Source organism: Centrocercus urophasianus, unplaced genomic scaffold (genome assembly GCF_019232065.1).
Source record: "Centrocercus urophasianus isolate 14NV4802_14NV808 unplaced genomic scaffold, USGS_Curo_1.0 seq_26, whole genome shotgun sequence".
NCBI classification, from domain to species: domain Eukaryota; kingdom Metazoa; phylum Chordata; class Aves; order Galliformes; family Phasianidae; genus Centrocercus; species Centrocercus urophasianus.
The window spans coordinates 1,979,680-2,005,416 of NW_024884822.1; the positions used below are offsets into that span (position 1 = coordinate 1,979,680).

At 35.2% G+C, this 25,737-nt stretch overlaps 1 protein-coding gene across 1 annotated transcript in view; it reads right to left on the reverse strand.

The window, feature by feature from the left end:
- DOCK2 (dedicator of cytokinesis 2) overlaps positions 1-25,737 on the reverse strand; it is a 153,583-nt gene that overhangs the window by 54,672 nt on the left and 73,174 nt on the right. Inside the window, exons 28-29 of the mRNA XM_042826108.1 lie at positions 11,460-11,558; positions 10,075-10,169 (exon numbers count right to left, since the gene is read on the reverse strand). Of these exons, the coding sequence (XP_042682042.1) occupies positions 10,075-10,169; positions 11,460-11,558 (194 nt within the window). The remainder of the gene's footprint in view (positions 1-10,074; positions 10,170-11,459; positions 11,559-25,737) is intronic.

A 25,737-nucleotide genomic window follows, 5' to 3' on the forward strand; every position in this document is an offset into this window, starting at 1 on the left:
GCTGTCCTACCTCAGTGACTTGATATCTATATGCTTCAGTTTTCTCCTTCAGAAGAAGGGCATATTAACTAGCCACACATATGAAGCATAACAGGTGCCTAGAAATAGACAGATTCTGATGAAAATAATATGAACTATAATATTTATTACTGCTGACAAAATAATCCTAAAGAAATAAGTACTGCTCTAAGAAGAGAAACTTGAAGTTTCTTGAGTGTAGAAACCATTCTCATTACATGATTATTCATAATGTAAGTTAGCCACTGTAACAAACTTAATGGAGAAGATACAGATAGAAAAGAGATTGTAAAAACACTGGACTCAAGAATGATTCTGAAAAATGCTGTACGTACTACCCTATTTTTTAAGAAGTTATTAAGCAAAATTACTGAAGTAGCTTCTCACAGCATAATATATTTTCCCCTTACTTCCACAGTTGATCATTAGAGCTTACTTTTCGTGGACCTTTGGGAGATATGCTCAGTTCTGTTTTGCAAGTCAAGACTGATCTAGGCTGATCTAAAGACAGGATCTTAGTTTCTCACACAGATAATGCTATTGGACAACTGTCTTTTCCAACTGAATTTCTCTTGTCATATTTTCTCTAAATTTTAAAAACTACACAGGGCAATTAATATTCTGTTTTGGGTGTTCAATTACAAAAAGTCTTCTGGAATTACCTGAGTAATATGGAATCTAGTTTTGCCTTGGTTAAAATAATTTTGATCTAAAGTTGATTAAATTTTTCTCCCCACAATAATTTCTATGATATTTTCTGAGTTTATATCTCCCTATAATAGTTTCCATGATATTTTCTGAGTTTACAGTCATTGATTCCTCTAATTTACCCGAATCTCGGGCCTGAAGATTTACAGATAATGTTGAAGACCAAAATCCCTGGGCTTAATTTGAGTACAGAAAGGCAAAGTTGAGGCTTAGAACAGCAAAAGGATTGTCACGGTTCTTCTCCTGCTATTTCCTTTATCCTTCTCAATGTGGTACTGCTTTTGCTGTACTAAAAACAAAATTGCTTCCAATTTTTCACGTGCACTATTAATAAAAATTATTTATATTAAAAGGCAAAGAACAGAATCCCACACAACTGAAATGCAAGTACTTGTATATTTTTAGGCTAGAATGGTACAAATATACAAATGATGTAAGGCAAAAAAAAGTTGAAAACTTATATCAGGCTAAGATAAAGATTTGATTTGAAACTGTTTGTCAGGTAAATAAAAACAGAGAGGCTGAGCTGGAGAGATGCATTCATTAGCATCAATACGTTAATCAGAGTAAGATTCCAAGGGTGTTCTTTATCCTAGCTTTAGAAGTGCAAACAGGTGATAAACCTAAAATATAGATCTCCAACTCCAAGTTATTTTTAGCAAACGAGTTGGAATTAGTGCGTGAGCTCCTTGCAGCATGAAACAAAGAGATAATTACCTTAAAATATTATAAGGTGGACTGTAGCTGACTTTGTGCATGAAGGTGAAGCCACAGGAAACTTTGCATTAAAAAATTATTTTAAAATAACGGCTGCCAACTGCAATCTATCAGCTTAAATTGGCACTGTCTGTTCTTCTGTGGCTTTGCAAAACATGGTCTTTCTCTGCACCTAATTTCAGACATAGAACACTGCAGCCAACACAGCTGCAAATAGTAGTCTAATGCCCCTTTGTTTTTAAACCACGAATAGATAAAAGGGCTTCAAAAAAAAAAAAAAAAAAGAGCTTTGCAATAAAAGCTGAGCACTCGGTAGCTCTCCTTCACATTTTAAACTAGTTCTTCACTTAGCCCTCCACATACAATGTTTTGAGTACCTAACCTAAAGAAAAAATAAGTCTGGAACCACAAAATTTTTTGTAAGATGTCTCAATCAAGTGGAGAGTTATAAACCATAAGCGTGAGCGCACATTCCTCCTGACTCACACACGAATTCTTAAACCAATGGTCCAATAGCAAGGAGATCCCCTTCAGTGTCTTTTCAAGTTTGTAATACTATGTAAAATTTGGGTGTTTATCTTTCAACTCTGAGGTGAAGTTCAATTCTTGCACTTAGGTGTCTGTGAGCATGAACTCAATCTCATGTTTGCTGAGACTTCTAAAGCTGTGATTACACTACAAAGACAGTAACATCTGCAAAGAATTAAGCAGTTACAGACAGCTGGATAATCAGACAAAAAAAGAAAATAAGAGGAAAGACTCTTAAAGACATTAGCTCCTATGCTGCCAAAGTTCTTAATCCAAGAAAATGTTAAAAAGCTGGATTTTTAGTACCTATCTGAAAAACAATGAAGATTTGAAGAGACTTAAAATTCAGTACTTCTTCCCAAAAATCCTAAGTGCTTTTCCTTCAGAGAATTTGGCCCACAAACTAAAGTCAGGAGGAGATGCACTGACTTCATCTTGGCAGGTTTCTTTCTGTAATCCACAAAGGTTGACAATCAGCACTTTCATCAGTGAACCCTCTACTGGAGCAGATGAGGAACATGAGAGGAATTATTTCAAAGCCTAGGAGATGGATCAATCTGTTCTGACTTCTGACAGTCATAGTCTTGCTGTTGTACCAATTGCATGAAAACTTGGGTTGGAGATAACAGAATCAAAATAATGGTTCAACTTAGTTTATGACTACTTGACAGAAGCATCCTCATAGAAACACTCTGCAGAAGATACTTTATTTTTCTAACATGAAGCAAGTACAAAGGAGAAGCAGCTACTACAGTAGCTGGGCTCTGTAATCTTTCCTCTGCCTTCATGTGTGCAGAGCTTATGAACTGGCATACGAAATCAAGAATAGACTTGCAAAGTGGGTCAGCCCCAATGTCAAATGCTGATCATTGTCAAGGACTGAAATAATGGCCAGCAATTATAAACTGCAGGTGGAAGATGTAAAACATATAGAAAAGAAATCAGATAAGGAATCAGCATGACAGGAGAAATTAAAAACATTCACTCTTTTAGTGACCAAAACAGCAGCAGGAGAAAGCCTAAGAAAACAAGTGAAGAGATAAAAACACAAAATCTTCACAAATTAACAGTAGAAATATCTGCTAATAAAGAGGCAAACTATCACTGATTTAGAAATGAAGGGCAATGGAAATGAAAATACCGTTTAAAAATTTTGTAGCCAGTGAAACCTTCTTCTTAAGAGCATAATTATGGCAACACTTAGGAAGCAATTCACTTCCACAGTAACTGGAAAAATACAACTAGTGGTGCAAGGAAAGTACTATAATTCAATCATATTTCTCATTGTCTCAGCTCAGTATCACTACAGACCGAAGCTTTGTTTTTTTTCATTCAGGTTAAGTTCTAATAATATAGCAATTTTCATTTTCCTAAAATCTTTTTTTAGTCAATTACAAGACTATGCAAACAGCATGGTCAGAAAACAAGTGCTTTAAAGTAGCTGTTATTCAGGTTTTCCTATTATTTTGTACAATTAATTTTCTTTATTAGTAGAGTGCTTATTATTTGAAAATTGACCTTGAATAGCTATGCCAAATGTACAAAAAAACTACGTACTACCATATACCAAAGGTAATTTGACAGTAATACAAAAGCAACACCTAGAGAAAGACATGAAGTAGTAATTGCTTTGCTGCTATAAAATGGCAAAAAATAATCATTCCATTCCGTATCTCTTGATTTTGCTAGCACCCTGTTTATCTGCAGCTTTTCATCCAGCATCCACTCACAGCATGTTTTAAAGACTGCCTACGTCTCATCTAAGATACAAAATCCATTCTTGAAATTGAATACTAGGCATACACTTATGCAGAACTCTTCTGAAAACAAGCAGGCAATTCCATAATATGGTTAACAATAGGTAACATACAGAGACAGTACAAGCAAACATACTGCAGTGTTCGTAGGAAGATGTGAGTGATTGACTGGAACAAGCTCGAAAGATGGGCCCATGCGAGTCTACTGAGGTTTGACAAGGCCAAGTGCGAGGTGCTGCACTTGGGTTGGGGCAGTCCTGGATATGTACTGGGATCGACTGGGAGAAGAACCACAGAATCACAGAATCACAGAACCCATTGAGAGCAGCCCTGCAAAGAAGGGCTTGGCAGTTCTCGTAGATGAAAAACTTAACATGAGCCAGCAGTATGCACTTGAGGTCTGAAAAGCCAGCAGTATTTTGGGCTGCATCAAAAGAGGGGTGGCCAGCAGGGAGAGAGAGGTGATTCTTCCTCTCTACTCTGTCCATACGAGGCCCCATTGAGAGAACTGTGTTCAGGTCTGGAGCCCCCAGCACAAGAAGGATGTTGAGCTGTTGGAGCAGGTCCAAAGGAAGACCAAGATGTTCAGAGGGCTGGAGCATTTATTCTATGAAGACAGGCTGAGGCAGCTTGGTTTGTTTGCCCTAGAGAAGGCTTCAGGGAGATTTTATAGTGGCCATCCAGTTATTAAAGGGAACTTATAAACAGGAGATAAATCAATTTTTTACATGTAGATAGCGATATAACAACATGGGATGGTTTTAAACTAAAACAGGGGAGACAGATTACATGTCAGGGGGAAATTCTTCACTGAGAGGGTAATGAGGTGCTGACACAGGCTGCCCAGAGATGTTGTGAATGCCCCATCCCTGGAGGTGCTCAAGGCTGGGCTGGATGGGCTCCTGGACAGCCTATCTACTGGTCGGAGATCCTGTCTGTGGCAGTAGGGTTGGAACTTTATAATCTTTGAGGTCTGTTCCAACCCAAGCCATTCTATGAAATGGCTCAGTTGGCCACACCAGCTGCAGCTGGAAGTGTACCTTTCCATAGAAATTAGTGTAAAACCCACAGTGAAAGAACTGACCCTTGTCTTTATTTACCTTATCCTTTTTTCCCAGACAAACCTTCTTCTATTTGCCCTATTACAAGTACTCACTTCTGTGAGAACTTGGAAAGTCACGTAGAAAACATATGCCTAGATTTAATGGAAAGAATGTGCAAATCTGTGAACCTCGTGACACTGTGCACCAAGTAACCCACCAAGAAGAAAAATAAATTAATAAAAAGTATGTTCTTCATCTCTGGAAGGATCTTTTTATACATTATGTGTATGTTATCCATATGTGTAAATACACCCATGGGGTACTGCATTTAAACAAGGACATTTTTAATCTTATAGAAAAACATACATCTGAGCACACATCTTGTTATTATACCTGACCGTCTGAACTTGTTATATTCCATTTATCTTTCTGTGTACCTACGCATTAAGGGGTATTTTCAGTAGACATTTGTACTTGTTCTTAGAATAATGTGTCCACAAATTTAATTAAATAAGTTCAGCAATATACCACGACAAGTGTGTAATTGGTTTCTGACATCTTGAAAATTCAAGCACTTGAGAAAAACAATCACATTTCTATCAAGCCTGCTTAGGCCAAAGGTTTCCAGAGGAAAATGAGAAAAAATTACTCATACAACAGATCAACCTTCCAAATTGTCTTATTTGTTTAAAGTAAAACACAACACTGCCATCCGTTTTAGTTACGTAAATTAAACCTAACACCTGATATATCTGAAAAGAGCAAAAACTAACCTAAACTGCAAAACTGGCAGTTTTTCTCCTCTCAAGAATAAATAAATAAATGCCCTTCTTCTTTTTTTTTTTTTTTTTCCCCCAAACTTATTTTCTGTGAGACAAACAGTGGGTCAGGCAATGTTTATTCTATCTCGATAGCATAAACCACAGTTTTCCTCTCTGTTTCCTATGAGCAGGAGTGAATAATCAAGAAAGCAAAATTAAGGACTTTTTTTTCCTATTTTAATATATACAATGATATTCTTAATCTAAAAATCCCATCACAATTATCAAAGACTGAATCCCTACTACGGTACCAGCTGGAATAAAGGACAAAACATACTCTTACCAACTGAATTTGTGTACCTTGCACCGAGTCAGTTTTACTAATTCCTATGAATAGAAACATCCACTGTTCTTTATTTTAATTAACAAGTGAGTTTTTCTTTTAAATGAAACCCATAGTAGCAACAAACAATCTGTAGCATGTCTGAATACTTAATCTTGCATGAAAAAGGCATGTTGCCATACTTCCTTCAACTCTGTTCAGTATCCTTCCTAGTATAAATGTCATTCTTGAATAATATGCTTAAATTGTGCTTCCCAAGCCTTTGGTTATCTTTCTTCAGAAACTTTAAAAGAAAATGCAGTCCAACAGCCACCAAATTTGTTGTCTGTGCTTGTTACTTAACAACTGTGCATGCAACTTCACAAATGCCATCTCTCCATAAAGCAGAAAGCAATATTTTTTTTGTCATTTATAGGACAATACTATAAACAGCTACTTACTCTGAGAAGGGTTTTTATATTCAAAAGTATTGCTGACCAGATGAAAGGAAGCATTCATATCTCTTACTATTGTTCCTCTGAGTTTGGAAATGGTGATTACTCAGATTGAGATGACTTCTTGATATTTATCAAGATTTTATCAATTTATGGCTTCGTATCACTGCCACCCTTGTAATGTCACCATTTATCAGACTACCAAGAACTATGGGCTTTGCTGTGATCATTTGGTCCTGGCCAGCTGGTAAAACCAAGCAGAACGAGTTCCAATTCATCATCCAGCACAGAACGGAATTTCAGACTTGTGTTTTGTTACTTTGTTTGATCACTGGTGAATGACTGTACAGAATATGGCATCTGAAAGAAATGAAATTCTATAGTGTCCATATATCTGCTAACCACCCTAATCCTTTCTTTAACTCACTGAATCTCAGTCCCTGTGCAGTTCATGATGACAATGAAGTATGGTCATCTCCTGTGAGGAATTACGTGTCTCTAAATTAAAGATATGAATAAAAAAGACAAACAGGCCGTGTGGTATTAGCTAAGCCTGAAAATCATTTCCCTACAAATGCCACACACCCAGAAATTACTGCTTTTAATATGCTAATATGCAATAATCTACATACCACAAATGGAATAAAGTGCACACACAAGCAGTGGCAACAAGCAAGAAGTGTGCAGTAAGCAACTCTCATCAGAAGTTAATGAAATATCTTATGAAGGATCACAAAAATAACTCAGATATTATATTCTCATGACCTCAGTAAGGATTTTACTATTTCCCAAAGTGTTCTGTTGCATCTAGTGTGACAAGAAAACCAGCATCCTTCCCACCTTGCTGTGAATGGAAGAAAGAAAGAAAAATAAAAGATAAACAAAAGTACTCTGTTTCTGATTCTCAGTTGCTAATGGAACAGTTCAGCTTTGTCTCCTTCACATTCTGCTGGGCTTTGGAAATAAGAACATGCTTTGAAAGCATGCAATACATCAATTTTAATAGTGATTTAAGAAATTTGAGTTGGGCTATTCCATCCTGATATAAGTAAAGTCTGACTAAGTTTAGTCAATTAAATTTCTGCTCCCACTCTAGGAACTTTCTTGCAACAGTTTAACCTGAGCATAGAATCACAGAATTTCTTAGGTTAGGAAAAAAAAACCCAGAAGATCATAAATCCAACCATCATGTAACAAGTTTTAATACTATGGTTTTCTCTGAGCATAATTTGAATTGCATTACCTTACAATTTTTCACATTCTCTGCATTAGCAGAACATGTCCATTCTCCCTTTCTTTGGACAAAAGCTTCTCCTTTCCCAGAAAATGCTCTTAAAAAAATGTTTTCCTCTTAAAATTTTTCAGTATCTTTTTAGTTCTTCTCATCCGCTATTTTCCCTTTATCTGCACCAGACAAATAGTCAAAATATCCCTCATCATAACTCTGACCACCTCTTTATGTGGAAGAACAGTTATTGTGTCCTGCTCATCGGGACAGGATGAATTTGTGGTACTAGTTATTCTATTCACTTTCTCCTGCCTCTGTTTGCACTCCAATTTTATTTTTCTGCAGTGCAGTGTATCTTGAACTGAAATTCATCCAATGCCCGCTTCCCTGCAAGGTACAAAATGCAGGAGAGCATCTGGGGGAGATTGTGAGGGTTTGTTGAATGCCCATGTGGAAGAAGTGCCAACCACATTCTGCCATTGGCTGTGTTACACTATGGAGATGCCTTACAGCTTGTTTCTTATGTTTTTCCAAATTCAAAAAGGGGGGACTGTTAAGGTAAAACAAGACCCTCAGGGCTTAAAGAGGGCCTGCATATAATTCCGCTCAGAAGGGAAATTAAAAATGCAAAACTTTAGCTGTGCTAACAATTTTTTGGTATATATTTTTTTTTCCCATATAGGAAACTCCAGTCTGATTTCTTCTTTTTCTTTTGTTACTTTTCTGGCTTGAAGTAAAGCATGTCAGTAAGACATCTAAAAATCTAATTTAGGCTTCAATTTAATTCAGAGAACACGTGACTCCTCAAAAAAAATTCAGTAATGACTAGTAATAAAAATCCCTCCCCTCCCTGATATTGATATAACATAAAATGAAAGAATTAAAGTAAGACTCATAACTCATCTTACTTATTTAACCTTGGGAAAAGCAAAGGTGCCAAGTCAGTTTAGGTAACCAGTGTGTTTACATATTACTGTTAAGTCACATAGAATCGTGTTCTTAATGCTAGATACTGCTGGATAAACCCCCAAACCCGTAAGTCATCTTTTCTGAATGAGGATTGATGGTTCTTTTCCATTCTTTGTAGTTAAAAATCTTCTACTTGTGAAAAAAACAACTGTTAATAGGAATTTATAGATTCTGAAATTATTTTTTACACACATACATACATATAAGAGGTTTGGTACGTTTACATATATAATAGAAGACTGTTAAGTTACTATACTACTAAACATGCTCAAATTTTGAGGAATCTCTTCCTCACCTGCTTGTCCTGTAGTCAGACGCAAGAACCAACAATGCAATAAGCAATCACATATTTTACTTTGCAGTCCTTAGACTGACACTAAAAGAGTATCTCAGAATGGCTAAAAAAAGTTTTTAGAAAATAAATCCTCACATAGTCCACCCAGCACGCTTATATACTAGACTTTCCTTACTGCCAAAAACTTTCATTTGTAACTGATGCCCATAATAAACAACAAGGCTCACAACTCAAGGGAAAAATATTTCTTTCTTCTTCAAACAAGCATTATTTCAAGGATACTCTAAGGAAATTCATGTATGATACCTTGAACCAAACTAACTATCCAGACCTGCTGTCAATGTGCAGGTACACAAACATAACTTTTCTTCTTTCCAATTCCATATCACATGAAATCAAGCTACAAATTGAAAAGAACTCATGTGTATCAAAATCTATGTGATGTGACATTTCACTTTCCTAATGTGAAATCCTACTATCAAGATCACAGTCATCCTATGGCTTAACAAATATTGACCAACACCTTGTCTATCCCACCATCATTTATTCTGACAAATTGTAGGTGTGGCTTAAGGTGTACAATTTGCACGGCTTAAGTCCACAAGGTATTTCCTTTAGTCAGTTAAATCATATAGGAGCACTCAAAGATTTTTTTTTATTAATAGCAAGCTCTCAGAGTAAATAATAGCAAGTATGATAAATGTGAATGTATGAGCTTTTGGATAGATACTGTCTTCATCTACAGAGGCAACAAACCTGTCTCAACTAATCAATCATGAACAGATGATGCATACTATAGCTATAGCAATACACTTCCTCAAGTACATGAGCTATAGGAAGCCTCTTGTACTCGCCCCTCTCCTACAAATATAGAGATGTACTCAAAGACATGGCCTTTATCACTTTTCAGCTCAGAAAGAAAATGCCATTTGCTAACTTGCATCACAGTGAACTCACTGAGGACGTTCTAAATCTGTGTAGAAACTGTGTTGGTAAGATTTAACAAGACTTTTACAGTTTTGCTTCTTTTGACAGTCAACATACAGGCTAAGTATATAGTTCCACTTTAGGGTTATTTTTTTCCCTTTCTTTTATAAATGGACTTACTGCACAAGCAGATAAACTATTTAATGAATTATTTTAAATGTTGACTTTTTTGACATCAAGCAAATTGGAATTATGTTGTCAGCTGGAAGGGCAAAAGTTTACTTTTTAGTAAGACATGAAACAAGTTCCCTTTTCACAAGCACACTGAACATGAGCACCTTTTTACCTGTTCTGCACCATGCTCATAGCCATCCAGTCTGAAGGGTAAACATTCTTTCCAATGAGATCTTTGAACATTATGAATGTTTCCATCAAGAAGTCCTGGAAAACAAAACACAATAAAACTGTGCCTGCTAGCACAAAGTTTGTGCCTGGTATTTCAAGTACAGTGCACCCATGCAGTTTTAACCTTGAATTTCTAAGCAAGTCAGCTAAAAGTGCATGAGGCTAGTGAGCTGAAATGTCATCATTTATTACCAAAATCTAGCAAGCAGCTCTCTGAAAAGATTGTACTTTGTCAAATTACTTAAAGAGAAAGAAGTGAACAATAGCTCTCCACAGCACAGAGAACAAATCTTTATCATTTTCATACATACACTTGTGCTCCTGAAAAAAATGACAAGTCAACAAACCAATGCTTCTATAAACAGAACAAAAAACAAAAACCCAACCATGGTGTATTTTGTTGTTTTTGTTTAAATTTGCTCTGAAGAGCTGTTCAGGCAGATGAACTATTACTGCACTTGATAGTTTTCACTAAAACTTCTATTATCTTCTATTATTATATTATCCAGGACCAAGTACCCAAATTCCTTGGAAGCCGAAATTATTTTGAAAATACTCATATGTTTTCAAATAAATTCAAGCACATGAAGAACTGCAAAAGCTACCCATGATTTCATCTGTCAGTATTTCAATTATAGCATAGCACTGACTGTACTAAAGAAAGTAAAGCAGACAAACCTTCCCAAGTAAAAATATTACTTCCATGTAGAAACTGTAGATTATGTAATGAAAACCTTACCCTTTATCCAGCTTATTTTGGAGTTATGTCACAAGTACAGATAAGAGACAAAACCAGTGATTACTGATACAAATGAGAAAAAATACAGCAAATATTCTTCATTTATGCCAGGAACAACTGACATAGTACGCTGCATCAGAAGAAAAAGGCATTTAACTGCATTTAGGTGCAACATCATCTTGTCCAGTAGTGAAAAGTGGAAACTGATCACCATGTGCAAAATGGGAATGGAAGGTTTGAGTAGTTAAGGGTTGTTTTGTTGTTGATTTTCTGTTTTGTTTATGTATTTCAACATGTTTCTCCTCAAAACAGTACGTAACAAAGATCCTCTTACTTAATTCTTGGTTTCTAAATTATCACCTAAAAGTCAGATGACCTCAATGAGATCACAGGTTTCAGACCACAGTATATTGTCCAAGGACACCAGCAGAAGAGGGAGGGAATAAAATGACCTAGAGGCAAAAAATTCGCAGAAACAGACTTCATGCTAGGAAGAACCAGGCAAAATACTAAACAATGCTACCGATGATTCATAGCTTATAAAATACTGAAATTATTTATCACATCCATGTTTATTTTATACTCACCACTAGTTCTGAACTCGTCTGAAAAGTTTCAATGTAAACTGAGTAATGCTGATCATTCATCTGGTTTAATATGGCTGTCATGCATGCAACAAAATGACTCTGAAAGAAAACAGAAAGCAATCAATAGAAAGCTAACAGATCTAGATTACTTTAGATTGGATTGTAGTCTAGATCTGGACTGTTCCAAATGCCTAATAAATCTTTTTATGGATGTTAAAATAAAATCAAATGCAAACATTCACAAACTCAGATGAAAGAAACATACTGTGAAATCAGAGTTCAAAAACTACCCTGGCAACAGCCATCTCTGGAGAAAAAAAGAGTGGCATCATTTATGAAAAAGTACTTGGAAGCACATAGTCTGAGCTGTACTTATATATAAAGTGCAACTAAATATTACCCAAAGACTCCTAAAAAGCAGGTGACATTTCCTAGGATTCTACCATTATGAATTCAGAGGAAGAAAAGAATACTGCAATCAAAATTTCTAATCATTGTAGAAATAAAGGCTATGGTATTTTACAGGAAGAAATACTGCAAGAAAGGATGAATTTTATAGGCACTGAAGTAACTATTACTGAACTCTAAATCTTGGTAGAATACTTTTTTTTCTCATAACTTCTCTCAAACTTCCTCACAAGTAAATGTTTTATTTCCTTCTATTTCTAAAGCTGAAACAATGCAATATATAAAATGATTCATAAGCCTGGGTTTTCACTGCCACTGACTGAGACTGACAAAGATACTTCTTATCTCTCAGTAATAGCATGCTTAATTATTGTTAGTTTTCCTTTAAGACAGTGAAGAATCCTCTTTACTGATACCTTTTAATTTTCTTCATTACTGTTTTAGCAGTGAATCTGCTTAAATGCTATGATTCTATTAAAATAAGAGAATCTGGAGGAAGTGAGCATGCAAAATAGTTTTCTAGATTGATTTCACTTTGATTCTTTTCATCACGCAGGCTTAGAAGTGTCAGAAGTGATTCCCCACAGTCCCTCTGTGCTCATTTGTCCTTCAGATCAGATTCTCTGTTGAACTCTGCTTCGCTTTACACTTCTGCTGTGTCAGAAAGTCAACAAATACATACGTTACCGAAGTACCAAACATGCAGACTGCTGTCCACAACCATTTTGTCTACTAAAGGGAAACCTCCTTTAACTTCAGGTTATGGCCACTAGAGGTCTTTTACTTTCATGTTAGCTGCTGTTCAGTTTGTACTGCCTTTTTTTTTATTTATTTATTCCTGCGTGAGCAGATCTAGTACACTTCTTGCATATAAACAGTGACAATTACAATATAAAAGACCTATTATAGCTTATTTTGGAGTAACATTAGAGCTAGTGAGAGGCTTATCTACTTTGTAAGACTAAGAAGACATTTCCTGTGGGTACACTCAAAGCTTTCAGGTAAGGTACCGTGTGTTCTCGGGTACTGATGCTTTTTTAAAAAGAAATGCTGATTTTCCTGCAGTAGAAGTTCACTTTAACAGTTGTGAATCAGAAAAATGTTTCCTGTGATGTTAAATTTGTAAGAGGAAATAATAATGAATTACAAAGGATGCAGTAATGAAACTGTTATTACTTTCTTTCTGATGTCTTGATTTTGGAAAAAAAAAACAAAAACAAAAAAACCTGGCAGAAGTTAGAGAATACTGTACATTTAAAATAACCTTTATTTTTATTAAACATATGCCACAAAATGCTTTTCTATACTCTTATTAAATAATCATTTATTGAAATAAGTAAAATTTCTTCACAAGCCTTGAATAGATCCATTATGTTGCTTAAAGGCTTAAAGACATTAAGAAGGTTATTTTTTGTTGCTCTTGTAACCAACTTCTAAAATATGTCTAGCTATATCTGTTATTATGCTACAGCACAAATGCCTAATCTTAATCATCATGTATTGTCATTTTACAATTAATAGATCATATGTTTTGATTACTAAAAAAAGCCAGAAACAAAGATAGCACATTACTATACAGGTGCTTTGCCCCCACCTGTCAAATTCATATCAGTGTGACTTAATGCTACATTATAAATAAAAAGGTGACAGCTGGTTTGCTACTAAAACTTATTCCATCATTTCCAGACATCTGTAAAGCACAAAAATATGCCAAATTAATCTCTAATATTTTTCTTGCCCACACTCTCAGCTATTAAAAATTAATTGCCTGCTCCTTCATAGGTTAAATGCATGCCCCTCCCCTTCTGAAGCTGAAACACCAGCAATAAACATTCACTTCTCAGATGCAGCCTCGAATAATTCAAGTATTCATGCTCTCTCAGCTTCACCATGAAAACAGCCTCATTTAGGAATATAGAGAGCTGTGATCAAGTCTGCAAATCTCTGTGCTCTTAAATTCTCCCATGCTGTTTAAGTACCTGCTATAAAATATGCAAAGAACATGAACTGCTTGAAAAAAGCTATTTTCAGTTCTGCACAGTAACTACCTATAACACTTTGAATGAAGACTGCAAGCTCGCTAGATAGAAGAAATTTGGAAGCAAGCACAGCCTACAGAAACAATAGTCTAATGTTGAGGATTTAAAAGTTTATTTAATTAAATCACGTATTATGTGTAAGGACTGAATGGCTGAACAAAACAAGATGAAGTTCAAGCAGAAGCCTAGAAAGTCATTTCAGCTGTGTTTAGGATTTATCCAAGGAATTAAAGCAGAGAGGCTGCTTAAAACTAGGTCAAATGTGTAAAAAAAAAAAAAAAAGTATCGAGTAAACACTCTGTTGATGAGAGAATACTAAGAATAATAAGAAAAATTATCAGAAATGACACTGGAATATATTGTACTTCTTCAAAGTGATACAATAAGAAGGATGTTTTCCAATTTTGAAACATTCACACACATTTAGATATAAAAGAGTTCAGGAACAGAAGCAGCACTGAATTCTAATTTTGAATTAATAAATTGGTTGATATGCTTTCAAAAAGAATAAAAAAACATGAAAGAAAACATATGAGTAAAGAAATAGATCAGAAAATAAATAACATTTCCAGCTGGAATGCAAAGTAAATGAGAAGTCAAATGAAAATAAGACACAGGAGAAAATGTCTCAGGAAATAATCAAATTTCCTGCCCACTGGAAAAAAAAGCAGCAGCAGCATTATTATATCAAATTCATCAAATTTTAATGAATTACAATGCTGACTTGCTTTAATATAAGCATTGGAAAAGTTTAGCTAAAGTAACAGAAATTGGTTGTTAAGGTGAATTTGTGAATATTAGCTGTGGATGCAACATGCCCAGAAGAAGTATCAGAAAAATATTAGGGTCATATGAGTAAGACAACAAACTTCAACACCTAGCAACTAAATCCCAGCATACTTTATAATAGCAATGGTGACAGGTTGCCGTAGTAACTTCAGATAATACCAGCACCACAAGAATAAATACAGTAAATGCACCAGGAAAACAAACAGCAACAGAAACATGATAGAATGAAGCTCCCCTTCAGTACTAATGTAAGAGTATTTCAGTGGCTACTCAGAGTAATTTTTGTGTAGGTGGACTTCTGCAGTGATGAAGGAAGACACTGATTTGACATACTGGAGTCATGTTTACGCTTACCAACACTGAGCCACAGTGCAAAGACATAACCCTCATCATTAAAAAGCAAACAAAATGTAAACATGAATAATTTCTGATAATTCAAGCGCTTTTGATGGCCTAAGAATGAAACAATGAAATAGTAACTGCAGCTGCTCTGTAAGATTTAAATAAGTAGTAAGCTAGACAATCAGGGCAGCTCTGAAATTATTGCATTTCACTTTCTCAAACATATATAAAAGCACTGAGAAGTTTTGTGGCATGACAGCAGCGTCATGTTTTTAGAACATAAATCCTTCAGCATTTTGCTTTTACTCTTTTTAAAAAACATTTTGTTGATTTCCCAACAATATTCAAAAATAACATTAATTCCATACAGTTCTTTCACTGCAGCTGCAATTTGTTTCTGTAAATCCAACCCAGAATTTCTACAGTCCATAGCTAGAATAAAGACTGTAATTGATTCATTCTATGTCTGTATTGAAAATACAGGGTTGTAAAATTTACTGCTTTTCCCAGACAGTATTCCACAAAAACATCTGAAACACATGCAAATACAAGCTGTCAAAGTATAAGATGAGCAATATTAAGTTTTTTTCACATTCAGAAAAATATTTATTGTACTAAAGTTTGATTGGCCATTTGCAGTTGGTAAAAGGACTGAAACAAATAAAGCAGTGCCTGTGCTGTGCAGAACCCAGTCCTCTAGAAGTGTAACAGCAGGAAAAAACAAACCAGTAACAAGGTATTTCCAATTGTACAGCACTACAAAATAAAGCACACAGTCTGCCATGGAGATCAACAACTAGGCCTAAAAGATATGGCTTGAATTAAGCAATTTATTCTTGCATGTACAAAAAATTAAGCAAAGAAAGAGCAATAACATCTTTTATTTCTAAACTATGTACTTTAAATCTACACATTTTGAGAAGACAGATGTCTTAAACTGGTGATTCACTTCTTCAAAACAGAATAGAGCCAGCTCATCTGTTCCCAGAACTCAGCCACCCTTTAATTCATTTTGTTCCTTTTCAGCTGAACCGAACATAAGACAAGAACAGAAAAATTAAATTTAAAAGCTCAACTGCATAATCACAGATGATGCTACTACAATGTATTTTGGATGGTTAAAGTAAGGCTTTATCAGAAAAGTTACCCTTAACAATGATAGAAGCTTCAAAAACTTGCCTCTTGCTTTAAAATAATCTTACAGAGAAAATCAGGCTCAATGAAAATATCTCTCCAACACTTATACATTATATTAACAAATCTAGAAACTTGCACATAATTACAATTAATAAATAGTAAATTGTTTAAGAAATGCACTAATACATATTATTGTCAATTAAATAAGGTGGGTTTTTTAACCATTACTATTTCAGTAACAGTACACATGTACTTGAGCTTCCCAAGGGCAACAATTTTTATCAAAAGTCCATGAGAATCACATCCAATCCTGAAGCCATTAATGGAAAGAGACTTGAAGTCTGTATAACAGCATACATTACTGGTGAAGAAAAAACCTCAGTTTTCCCAGGGTACACAAAACATTAGCAGTCACCAATATTTAGGTTTCTATTAGGCTGGGATTAAAAACATCACTGCCTTTCCTGCTTGGAGTAATCCTTTTGGTAGATCACAGTCTGCCTTTGTAAAGTCTAGTGCTATTTTGTCATTAGGTATAGCTAAACTAGCAAAAAAATCCACGCTACTCCTTTTCTTTCTTTTTTTTTTTTTTTTTTTTTTTTAGCAGCTGAAACACGGAGATAAAGTCAAACTGCTGCAGTGAGGAGCCTGGTGCTATTCCTGATATTTATATGTATGGCATACAGTTTGGCAGCTCTAATTGTCATTTGTCCCTTTCCAAATTAAGAACATTGAACTGGTACTCTGTAACCAGTTTAACTTTGTAAAACTAGCAATAAAACCAGATTAGAAATTGAAAGAGGTATAATGCCGTTGTGTTTATTGTTTTTGTTAAAGAAGGAACATTTGTCTTTATCTCCATATTTGTTACGCCTCTGATATTACCTGCATGTGTCTCCTGAACAGTTTTACAAGGATTTTTTTCTATGGTTGGTTGCTGCAATAAATAACGTGTGGGAACATCAGTATATATCTAACAAAATGTACAAAAGGAGGGCTATGATTTGAACTACTGCAACCTACACCTCCACTAGACGCAATTCCAAATTAATACTATCATGTCCAGTATCAGTTTCAGAAGTAAACTACTGAAATTTGTCATGGTATGTAGGATATAGAATTTACACCTGAAGCTATTTCTGAGGAAATAAAGTAATAATTTTAAATTAAAAAAAAAAAAAAAAGCCTATAATTTTGTGAATATAACCTTGTTGCAGAGGCACTAATGTGATGTACTGCTTGTAAGGCATAAGGAGTAAAGGAAATAACTGCTATTAAATTACTGGCAATGCTATGACAGCCCCCAGGAAGACATCCCAGAGATACAAAATACAATAAAGATGTTCTTCATTCCTGAAACACCAAAGTAGGGCTGACCATATTACACTGTCAATATGCAGACTGCTCTTTTCTTTTCAAACTCAGTAACAATGCCATAGTCATGTGAAATACTCATTGCATAGGCTGTTCTGTACTGTCTTTAGAGGAGTCTTGGAGAGCACAGAGAAAGAGATTTTAAGACAGTTACTTAAAGTGATTAACTTACAGACTACTTTTTAGGGATTTGCCATCCTATGAGGAACACAATTCGCAGTTTATTTGTAGACTTCACTAAGTATCTAAGTATGTATCTTCCTGTCTGTTTTGAAGTTTACTGCCTTCCCATGTGGAAAACTCATTTCAGACTACAAGGTATTTTTGAGAACACTTATTTCCATATAGTTTTTGAGTATGCATATTTCAATCTTCACAGCTCCCAGACACCTTAAAAATGTGAGCCACAGAAAGGACTGAATTTCGAAACAACACTGAAAGACAAACTGGTGCCTCAACAACTCAGGGCAGTGCAGATTTACTACAGAAATGATTATCAGTAATTAACTTCTCTAAAAATAACTTTGTTAACTAAAGCAAAATTTGCATTCATACCAGTTATAAAAGCAGATGTAAGCTATCTGATTTAAGGCAAAGAAGTTGCGGTGGTTTGAGATGAGTGCTTTTGCCCTTGACATCACTCAGACATTTGCTTTTGTTGCCCAGAGAAATTACATGTTAATTTCTTCAGCGAGGCTCAGAGACCTCTGTGTTTAAAGGTTTTAGTCTCTCTTTTAGTGACCAATCAGTAGATTATAAAAGTGTGATCAATATCCTGTGTGTTCTGTCACCTCAGAAATGCATTATCAGGAAGACAGTAAAATGCTCATCTACACTTCTGTGACTGTTTTAAAAAATCAGATTGCAGCTCTCCTCTCTTAAAGGACTTGAAGACAGACTAGGCACAAGGCCTGCTTGATTCTAGCTGCCTTCAAAAAACACATATTGAAGTATCTCACCCTCTTCCTGCCATTGTATGTCTTCTTATTAATTTTCCTATAGAATTTATCATCTTGTTAAATGCGCCAGAAACAACTCATTATCTTACTACACTTTATTCTCCTAAAGTATGCAGCTGTACCTTTTCTTCCTCTTGTTTCTATATGAATAGTACATACCATACTGAAAGATCTATAGTTATGAGTTTCTACCCCAGCTTTAGAGCTTTCTGGTACCTCAATAAGATCCTCTAACTGTAGTCTCCCTCTATTTATGTCAGCTTTCTAAAACTAATATTAAGAGATTTTGCAAAAACTATCAAAATTCAGAGCTGAACGCATCACACACCTCGTTCACAAGCACAGTTACACAGCAGACAGAAAAACTGTAAATCCACCTCCATAGTATGTTTTTCAACTTGTCACCCTCCGCACTTCAGTCATTAAGAGCCTTTGGGTTCCAGCCGAATGCCCAGCCCTTTTCAACTTGTGCCTTTTTCACCTTACTGGATTCACAAATTAAAAAGCTGCCAATAAAAATAAGCATATTTTTTTCCTAAATATCATGGGGCAAAGCACTTATTTTTGTACACTTAGAAATTGTTAGTACTGACACAATTTAAAACCCTCCTTACCTGAGTCAGCAGAAATCAAAGGATAAAAGAATAGTATTTTATTAAAGTGTGATAAACAAATCATCCTCTTGCCTTACCCCAGTGGGACCGAATTTGAATGATTTGCCACCCTACTGCTTTGAAGAATTAACAATACTTAGCCATAAATATTTTGAAATAATGCTGCCCATGGCAATAATGTTCTAACTTAGAATTCATACCTCTAGCAAACTGAGTTGCAGCACAGCTTACGTTCAGCGCCTGGGGCTCTTAATAGTGGGTGTGCTGGAAAGCATACAGAGCAATTGCAAGGCTACAGTACTTTCTGGCTGCAAATAATTAACTGCAGTGCTTTATTTTCAAATCTTCTCCTAACAAATATTAAGTAATCAGGAAAACAACTTCTCTCTACCTTTAGAAAAGATAGCCAGGCAATAACTACAATTTATTTTTAAAGGCACTTGTACTGCATAATCTGTTCACCTCACAAGCAACACTGAACTATATATAGGACATTAAAATAAAAAGGACAGAAGTGGGCTATAAAATGACAGAATAAAATCACAGAGAACTGAAGGTACCAGCTGGTGAACAAAACTGAAAGCATGACTGTAAAAATTTGTCTTCAGAGTTTTCCTGAAAGCCTACACAATGGACAGTATGGAATAGATACGGAAATCTGCAAATGCAAAACCAAAGGAAGGGACTTGCTAAGGGGCAAATAAATAAGGAACATCAATGAGTTTTCTATTATGTATTCCTTGTTATTTAACTGTATCCATCATCATATATGCCAACATTGTCACATTTACCTCACATTTACATTGAGGTAAAATAACTCATAGCAGATACAGACAATAAGGAAAGGTTTCCCTCTTGCTCTCTGTTCTCTCAGATTCCTCTCAAGATCAGATAATTTCAGCTTATTCACTTCAGGAGTGAAACGAAACAAAAGTTTTACAGGAATCCCAGCTAACAATCACATCAACACTTACATCACTTCTTCATATCACAAAAATTGAAAAAGAAGGCATTCCAGATCACTAGATTGCTTTAGCAGGCTGCACTAAGATGGATAAAACTTGAGAAGAGATTCCTCTGATACTGAAAAGCAGCCATGATCATAATTGATACCAGATTTTCTTAGGAGTCCTCCACCTGCAGCTTTTCTCATCAAATAATAGAGAGGCTAACAGGAAATGCCCTTCTCTGTATATACCTGCCAAAGTCAATCAGTATAATTTCCATACCTCCAGCAGTAACTGTCAGCCAATTTCTGGTAATCCAGTCTCTAACCTGCCATAACTCAATTCCCTCACACTGAAATACTTTTCAGAACCAGAAGGTTAGAAAGATCTACAGCAAGGTATATTTAGCCTAGTACTTAAAAACTGCAACTAATGAGAGCAAAGCGTACTGTCATTTGCATTTCTGATGTCACCCACTAGCCTGCACGATTGGAGGTAAAAAAGCCTCAAGATGCAGATTTTAAATTCCAGATGTGTTATCACGATGAGACACAAGCTTTCTGCACAGGTTTACATTCTTTCATAGGAAGCCCAGAATCATGGGAGAATGTGTTTAAGGAAGAACCTGCATGCTTTTTTTCTTTTACCATCTCCCAACATATGCAGGATGTTTAATATGTATGTGACAGTTGTCTCTTCCATATGGTTCACCAAAGGTAAAAAAAATACTGTGATGACAGAAACAATTAAGTGCAGAAGACCAGCAACTTCCTTCTCTTTTTAAATGACAGGTTAGAAATAGTCTTCCCTCAAATTCAGATTTCGTGCATGCATCCCACATATGTAAAGTTCATTATACATAGTAGAGACACAATTTCGTTATGGTCTTTTCAAAATCCTGAAGCACAGCAATGACAATTCCATGAAGTTTTTTTTTTTTTTTTTTTTTTGTTACATACTTTGCCTTACTGTATTCTGCATGTTTATTTTTTCTCAAGGGCACACAATCACTCTCATAAACATTAATTAACTGAAATTTAACCTAAGATGCAATACTATTTTCCTACTATTTGAATTTTAGTTTTAACCATATATATTCCTACCTAAAGATTCTGCAGCTCATAAATAAACACAGAAGAATCATATTCAGTATATACAAGTGGGACAGAGGTCATGTTTCCTTTTTGTAAAAGGAGCTTTACATGCATCAAGATAAAAATAATCCCATTAAGGAAATAATGGTTTCTGTTTGTCCAAGTCAGCAAGACTGAAACCAAGAGACGCCTTCTCTCAGTGTGCAAAGAAGAGGAATTCAAATTTAAATAAATATTGCCAAAGTTAAACTGAATGGATATACTCTGCAACAGCAATCTGAGTTTTTGTTTATCTGCCTCTATGCAGCTGGACTTTCAGTGAACATTTACCAACTACACGTTGAGCCATTTTAAAAGTTACCACTGCAAGCTACAGCAACATGCAAACATGCTAAAGGTGGGCTGTAAGAAAGGACAGATTATTTAGCACGGTCTGTTGCAATTGCATGAGGGGAAATGGTTTCAAACTAAAAGAGGAGAGATTTAGACTGGATATAAGGAAGACATTTTTTACAGTAAGGGAGATGAGACATTGGAACAGGTTGCCCACAAGTGTGGTGGATTCAAAGTCAGGCTGGACGGAGCTCTGAGAAACTGGATGGAGCTGTAGGTGTCCCAGAGCACTGCAGGGGAGTTGGGCTAGATAGCATTTAAGGGACACTTCCAACTCAGTTCTAGGATGATACAGATCTCTGTGTAACACAAGATTCTCACATTAAATGAATCCCTGAAAAGATCGGTGTGGAACAAGCACTCTGAAGAAGCATGATTTTCTTAATGAAGTAATCTACTGTAAGAAGTTCATCAATTTTTGTTGCTCTGAGGATAGTAAAAAAAAATAAAAAAATCCAGAGGAACGATGGGAAGGGACTGTGTTACTGAACCAGCATTAGATTAGACACTTGAGATGGACTGGGTTTACTCTTCCTCTGTCTAGAAAAGTTGTAGACTAAGTAAACAAGTGTTGTAGACACTTTATAAGAAGAAGTTCAGAACAGAAATGAAGGAATGTTAACCTTAGGAAATAAAGTTTTGAATAAAACAAGCTCAGAAATTCAGACAAACATATGACTTTGGAAGATATTGCTGTCTTTTGTTTGATATTCCACTAGTTGAAACAACACACACTAGACTGGCAGGGAAATAAAAAAAACTACAGAAACCACAGGTGATATAGAGAAAATCATTTGGTAATACATGAGAAACTGATATTTGAAAGAACAACAAGACCTCAGAAGTATTAAGGTACTGGATATCAGGAGAAAGGTGCCAAAGTCTTGTATTCAATATGCATTATATACATATGTCAAAAAGTAAACCAGTAGTAATGCCTCCTATTTATTTCCTTGGAAAATGCAACAAAGAATGCAATAATATTAATTGATAGAGAACATTCTCACCTACAAAACGTTCTTTTTCAACACAGTCACCACCGTTGGCTATGCATTTTTGCCAGTGATGAACAAGAGCCTGCGTGCAGTGCTCATAAAAATCTGCAGGAAATGTGGTAGCGAGAAGGCAAACTGTGACCCTTTAAATGTAGTTTTAGATTGCTGCTCAGGAGATACATTAAGTTTAGTTGCTGGCTTACTTGTTAAACCTACCCACTGAAGGAAAAGGGTAAGAGATAAACGTTATTAATTAGAGTGGTTCTAATTGAGGCCTGCAAAGCAATAATCTCTGACTGCATGTCTACCTACGCACAGGCTATCTATATATCTATGTCTACAGATATGCATATGTTGGTGTTCTGTAAAGCCTGGATGTAAATGTACAGTAATTTAAGGTGTAACATGTATGTCTACACTTTTGCACAATCAGAAAGTACTTCCAAATATTTTTTCAATGAACAAGAAAATAGTAGAATACCATATTTATACACGAAAAAGCAGTGAAATTTTATGATATGAACCAGCTATTTGGGCACTTTCCAATTCACCAACCTGTCACATTGGATAACTTCCATCTCCCTGTAAGCACTCAAGCATTTCTTCAAGAGAAATTTCCCAGTTTTAAGTACAGCTACCTCTGTAAACACTGCCAAAAAAAAAAAAAAAAAAAAAAAAAAAAAAAAAAAAAAAGGCTTCTAAGCTGTTTATGTAGGACTGAATTTATTCATTTGTAATCAGTAAAAGTTTGTTTAGATAATCTCCCTACTATAAATTTTGAATTGACAACCACTAACGCTCCAAAAGAGCTTTTTATAATCTATGAAATCTGTGTTTTTTATAATCTATAAAACCTTTTGTTCCCAAACACCAATGGGCTCTATCATCTCATGTATTCAGACGAGGTAGGTTTGATGTTTAGTTTTGTTTTTTTAAGTAAAATAACAGAATTTCAAGGAGCGTAATTCTCAAAATTATGTTAATAAATAAATGAAAATCCTCACTGTTTTTATTTTTCACTGCATCTTCAACACTTCATGCAGAAAGGCATCACATCATCTCAAGCAAAGTATAGCCAAGCCAGGGCCCATTTGTATTCCTAAAACTTGCTCAGCCAAGACCAATTTTTTTTCTCCCAAGGGTAAATACCATAGCACCTTCCCTACCTTGTCTCACCAGTCTGAAGTAATCTTCAAACCTTGCTGTTTTATTGCTCGGAGACAAAATCCTATAATCTCTCCCACTGCTAAAATATTCTCTTTTTGAAGTTAGAAAGTTGTTGCATCATGTATTACTGATCTATAGTAAATTCTACTCTATGTGTGTCCCGATCCCAACTTTAGGTGGTTCACAAAACCTACAAGCAGGATTTGAATAAATAAATAAATGTGGTCTTTGGTGCTCAGGTACAGTTTGTTCAGTATTACTGAAACCATGCAGAAGGGAACCTTTACACACATACAGGAATACAGAGATGTGTGGCATTGCTCACGGTCAGAATTAGATTTCCTATGTATTCATCAAAAAGAATAAATAATGAAACACTCCCCAAGACAACATACGCATTGGAGAGATCTCCAGACACAAAACTACACTACACAAATTATTTCATCTCTCTCAATAACAAATGTATTCACCTTCATGGACAGCATTTTGCTTTATTCTGCAAGACTCAAAGAAATAAGACTCCTTGCTGTGACTGATGAACATCCCTGTACATGTAGAGGTCATTTAAAAAATTGCTCTCAGCAGCTTCATGTGTCCTCCTTTCTGTCAGCTTTTTCCTGTATTTCATCACAGTAGGCAATTTCATACTGTAGGGAAATTGTTTTTAATTCGTAGGCTCTGCACCTTTCATACATTTTCAGTTGAAAATATTTCCCTCACAAGCCTGCTTGCAGTTTGTCTATACTCTCAGTACATCTTCATCCATTCTCTTACGGAAGAAGCTATGTAAAATATTTGTTAAAACTTCTATTCTTAAAGGCTTTTTTGGGAGAGAATTTCAATTTCAATTTAGAATTTCAAGATAATTCTTCTGTTTCAATCCCAATGAGATACTGCAAGCAAATGTTGTGAAAGCATTAAGATCTGCATACGAAGTTACTCACTGCATGACAGACTGTCCTGGTCATGTAGAATTTTTGCAAGCAACAAATATTTGTTTTCCACATGCTGTCTTTGAATATTAACACCATAAAAGAAGGAAATTAAGCCTCACTTGAGACTAATTTCCTCAGCAGCTTTTGAACATTTGCAATTTGAAGGAAAAATGGTGACTGGAGAATAATGAGACAGGGATATTTCACATTAACATCAGTGCTTAAAGGTGGTGACTTCCTCTATTCAGTATATGCTGAAAAATCTAGGTACTGCTTATTTTGTAGGCTTGAAAGGCAGAGAAAATCACTGCACAGTTTCTAAATGGTCGAAATAAGACCAAAAATCTCCTGAACATTAAAAAGTTGTCATTTCAGAATACTGCCATTTTGGAATTAAGACTGAATAAATATAAATATATTAAGAATAATATGTAATATTATAAAAATATATACTAATATAATATTAATATAATAATATAATAATATATAAATATATAATAATATAATAATAAAAATATATATAAAATATGTAATAATAAAAATATATAAGAATAAATATGGGTAACTTTTAAAACATTACATTAATTGATATATTGTGAATAAAATCACTACAGAAACATAGAATCACTATATTTAGAGAGGCCACATCAAGGAAACTGAAGTTGCCTTTGGCTGTAGTTTGCAGGGTTCAGAGGCTTTTCTGAAAATGCTGATGTTGTGGCTTTCTACGTGTGATTTCCAAAAGCGAAGCTATCAAGCACAGCCACACAAAAGGAGGCCACAAACGTTCTTCAGCTTTCACTAAAATTCCCAGTCCTACTTTCTTTATAGTTTTTAAGAAACTTCTATGAAACTCCCAGAATTTGTACTGATGTTAGAGACACCTCCTGACAACAGCGCTTGTTCCACCATTTCCTCTCTCCATCTGACCAAAGAGAAATGAATTCCAATCAGTATAAGCCTTTTTTTCTTTTTTTTGCCCCTAGCTAATTTCACAAATCACTCTGCTAAAAGATCAAGTCAAGCATTTTGCTTAAGGAAAGCAAATAGATCCTTGGACAACCTGAAAGCATCACTAACGTCTT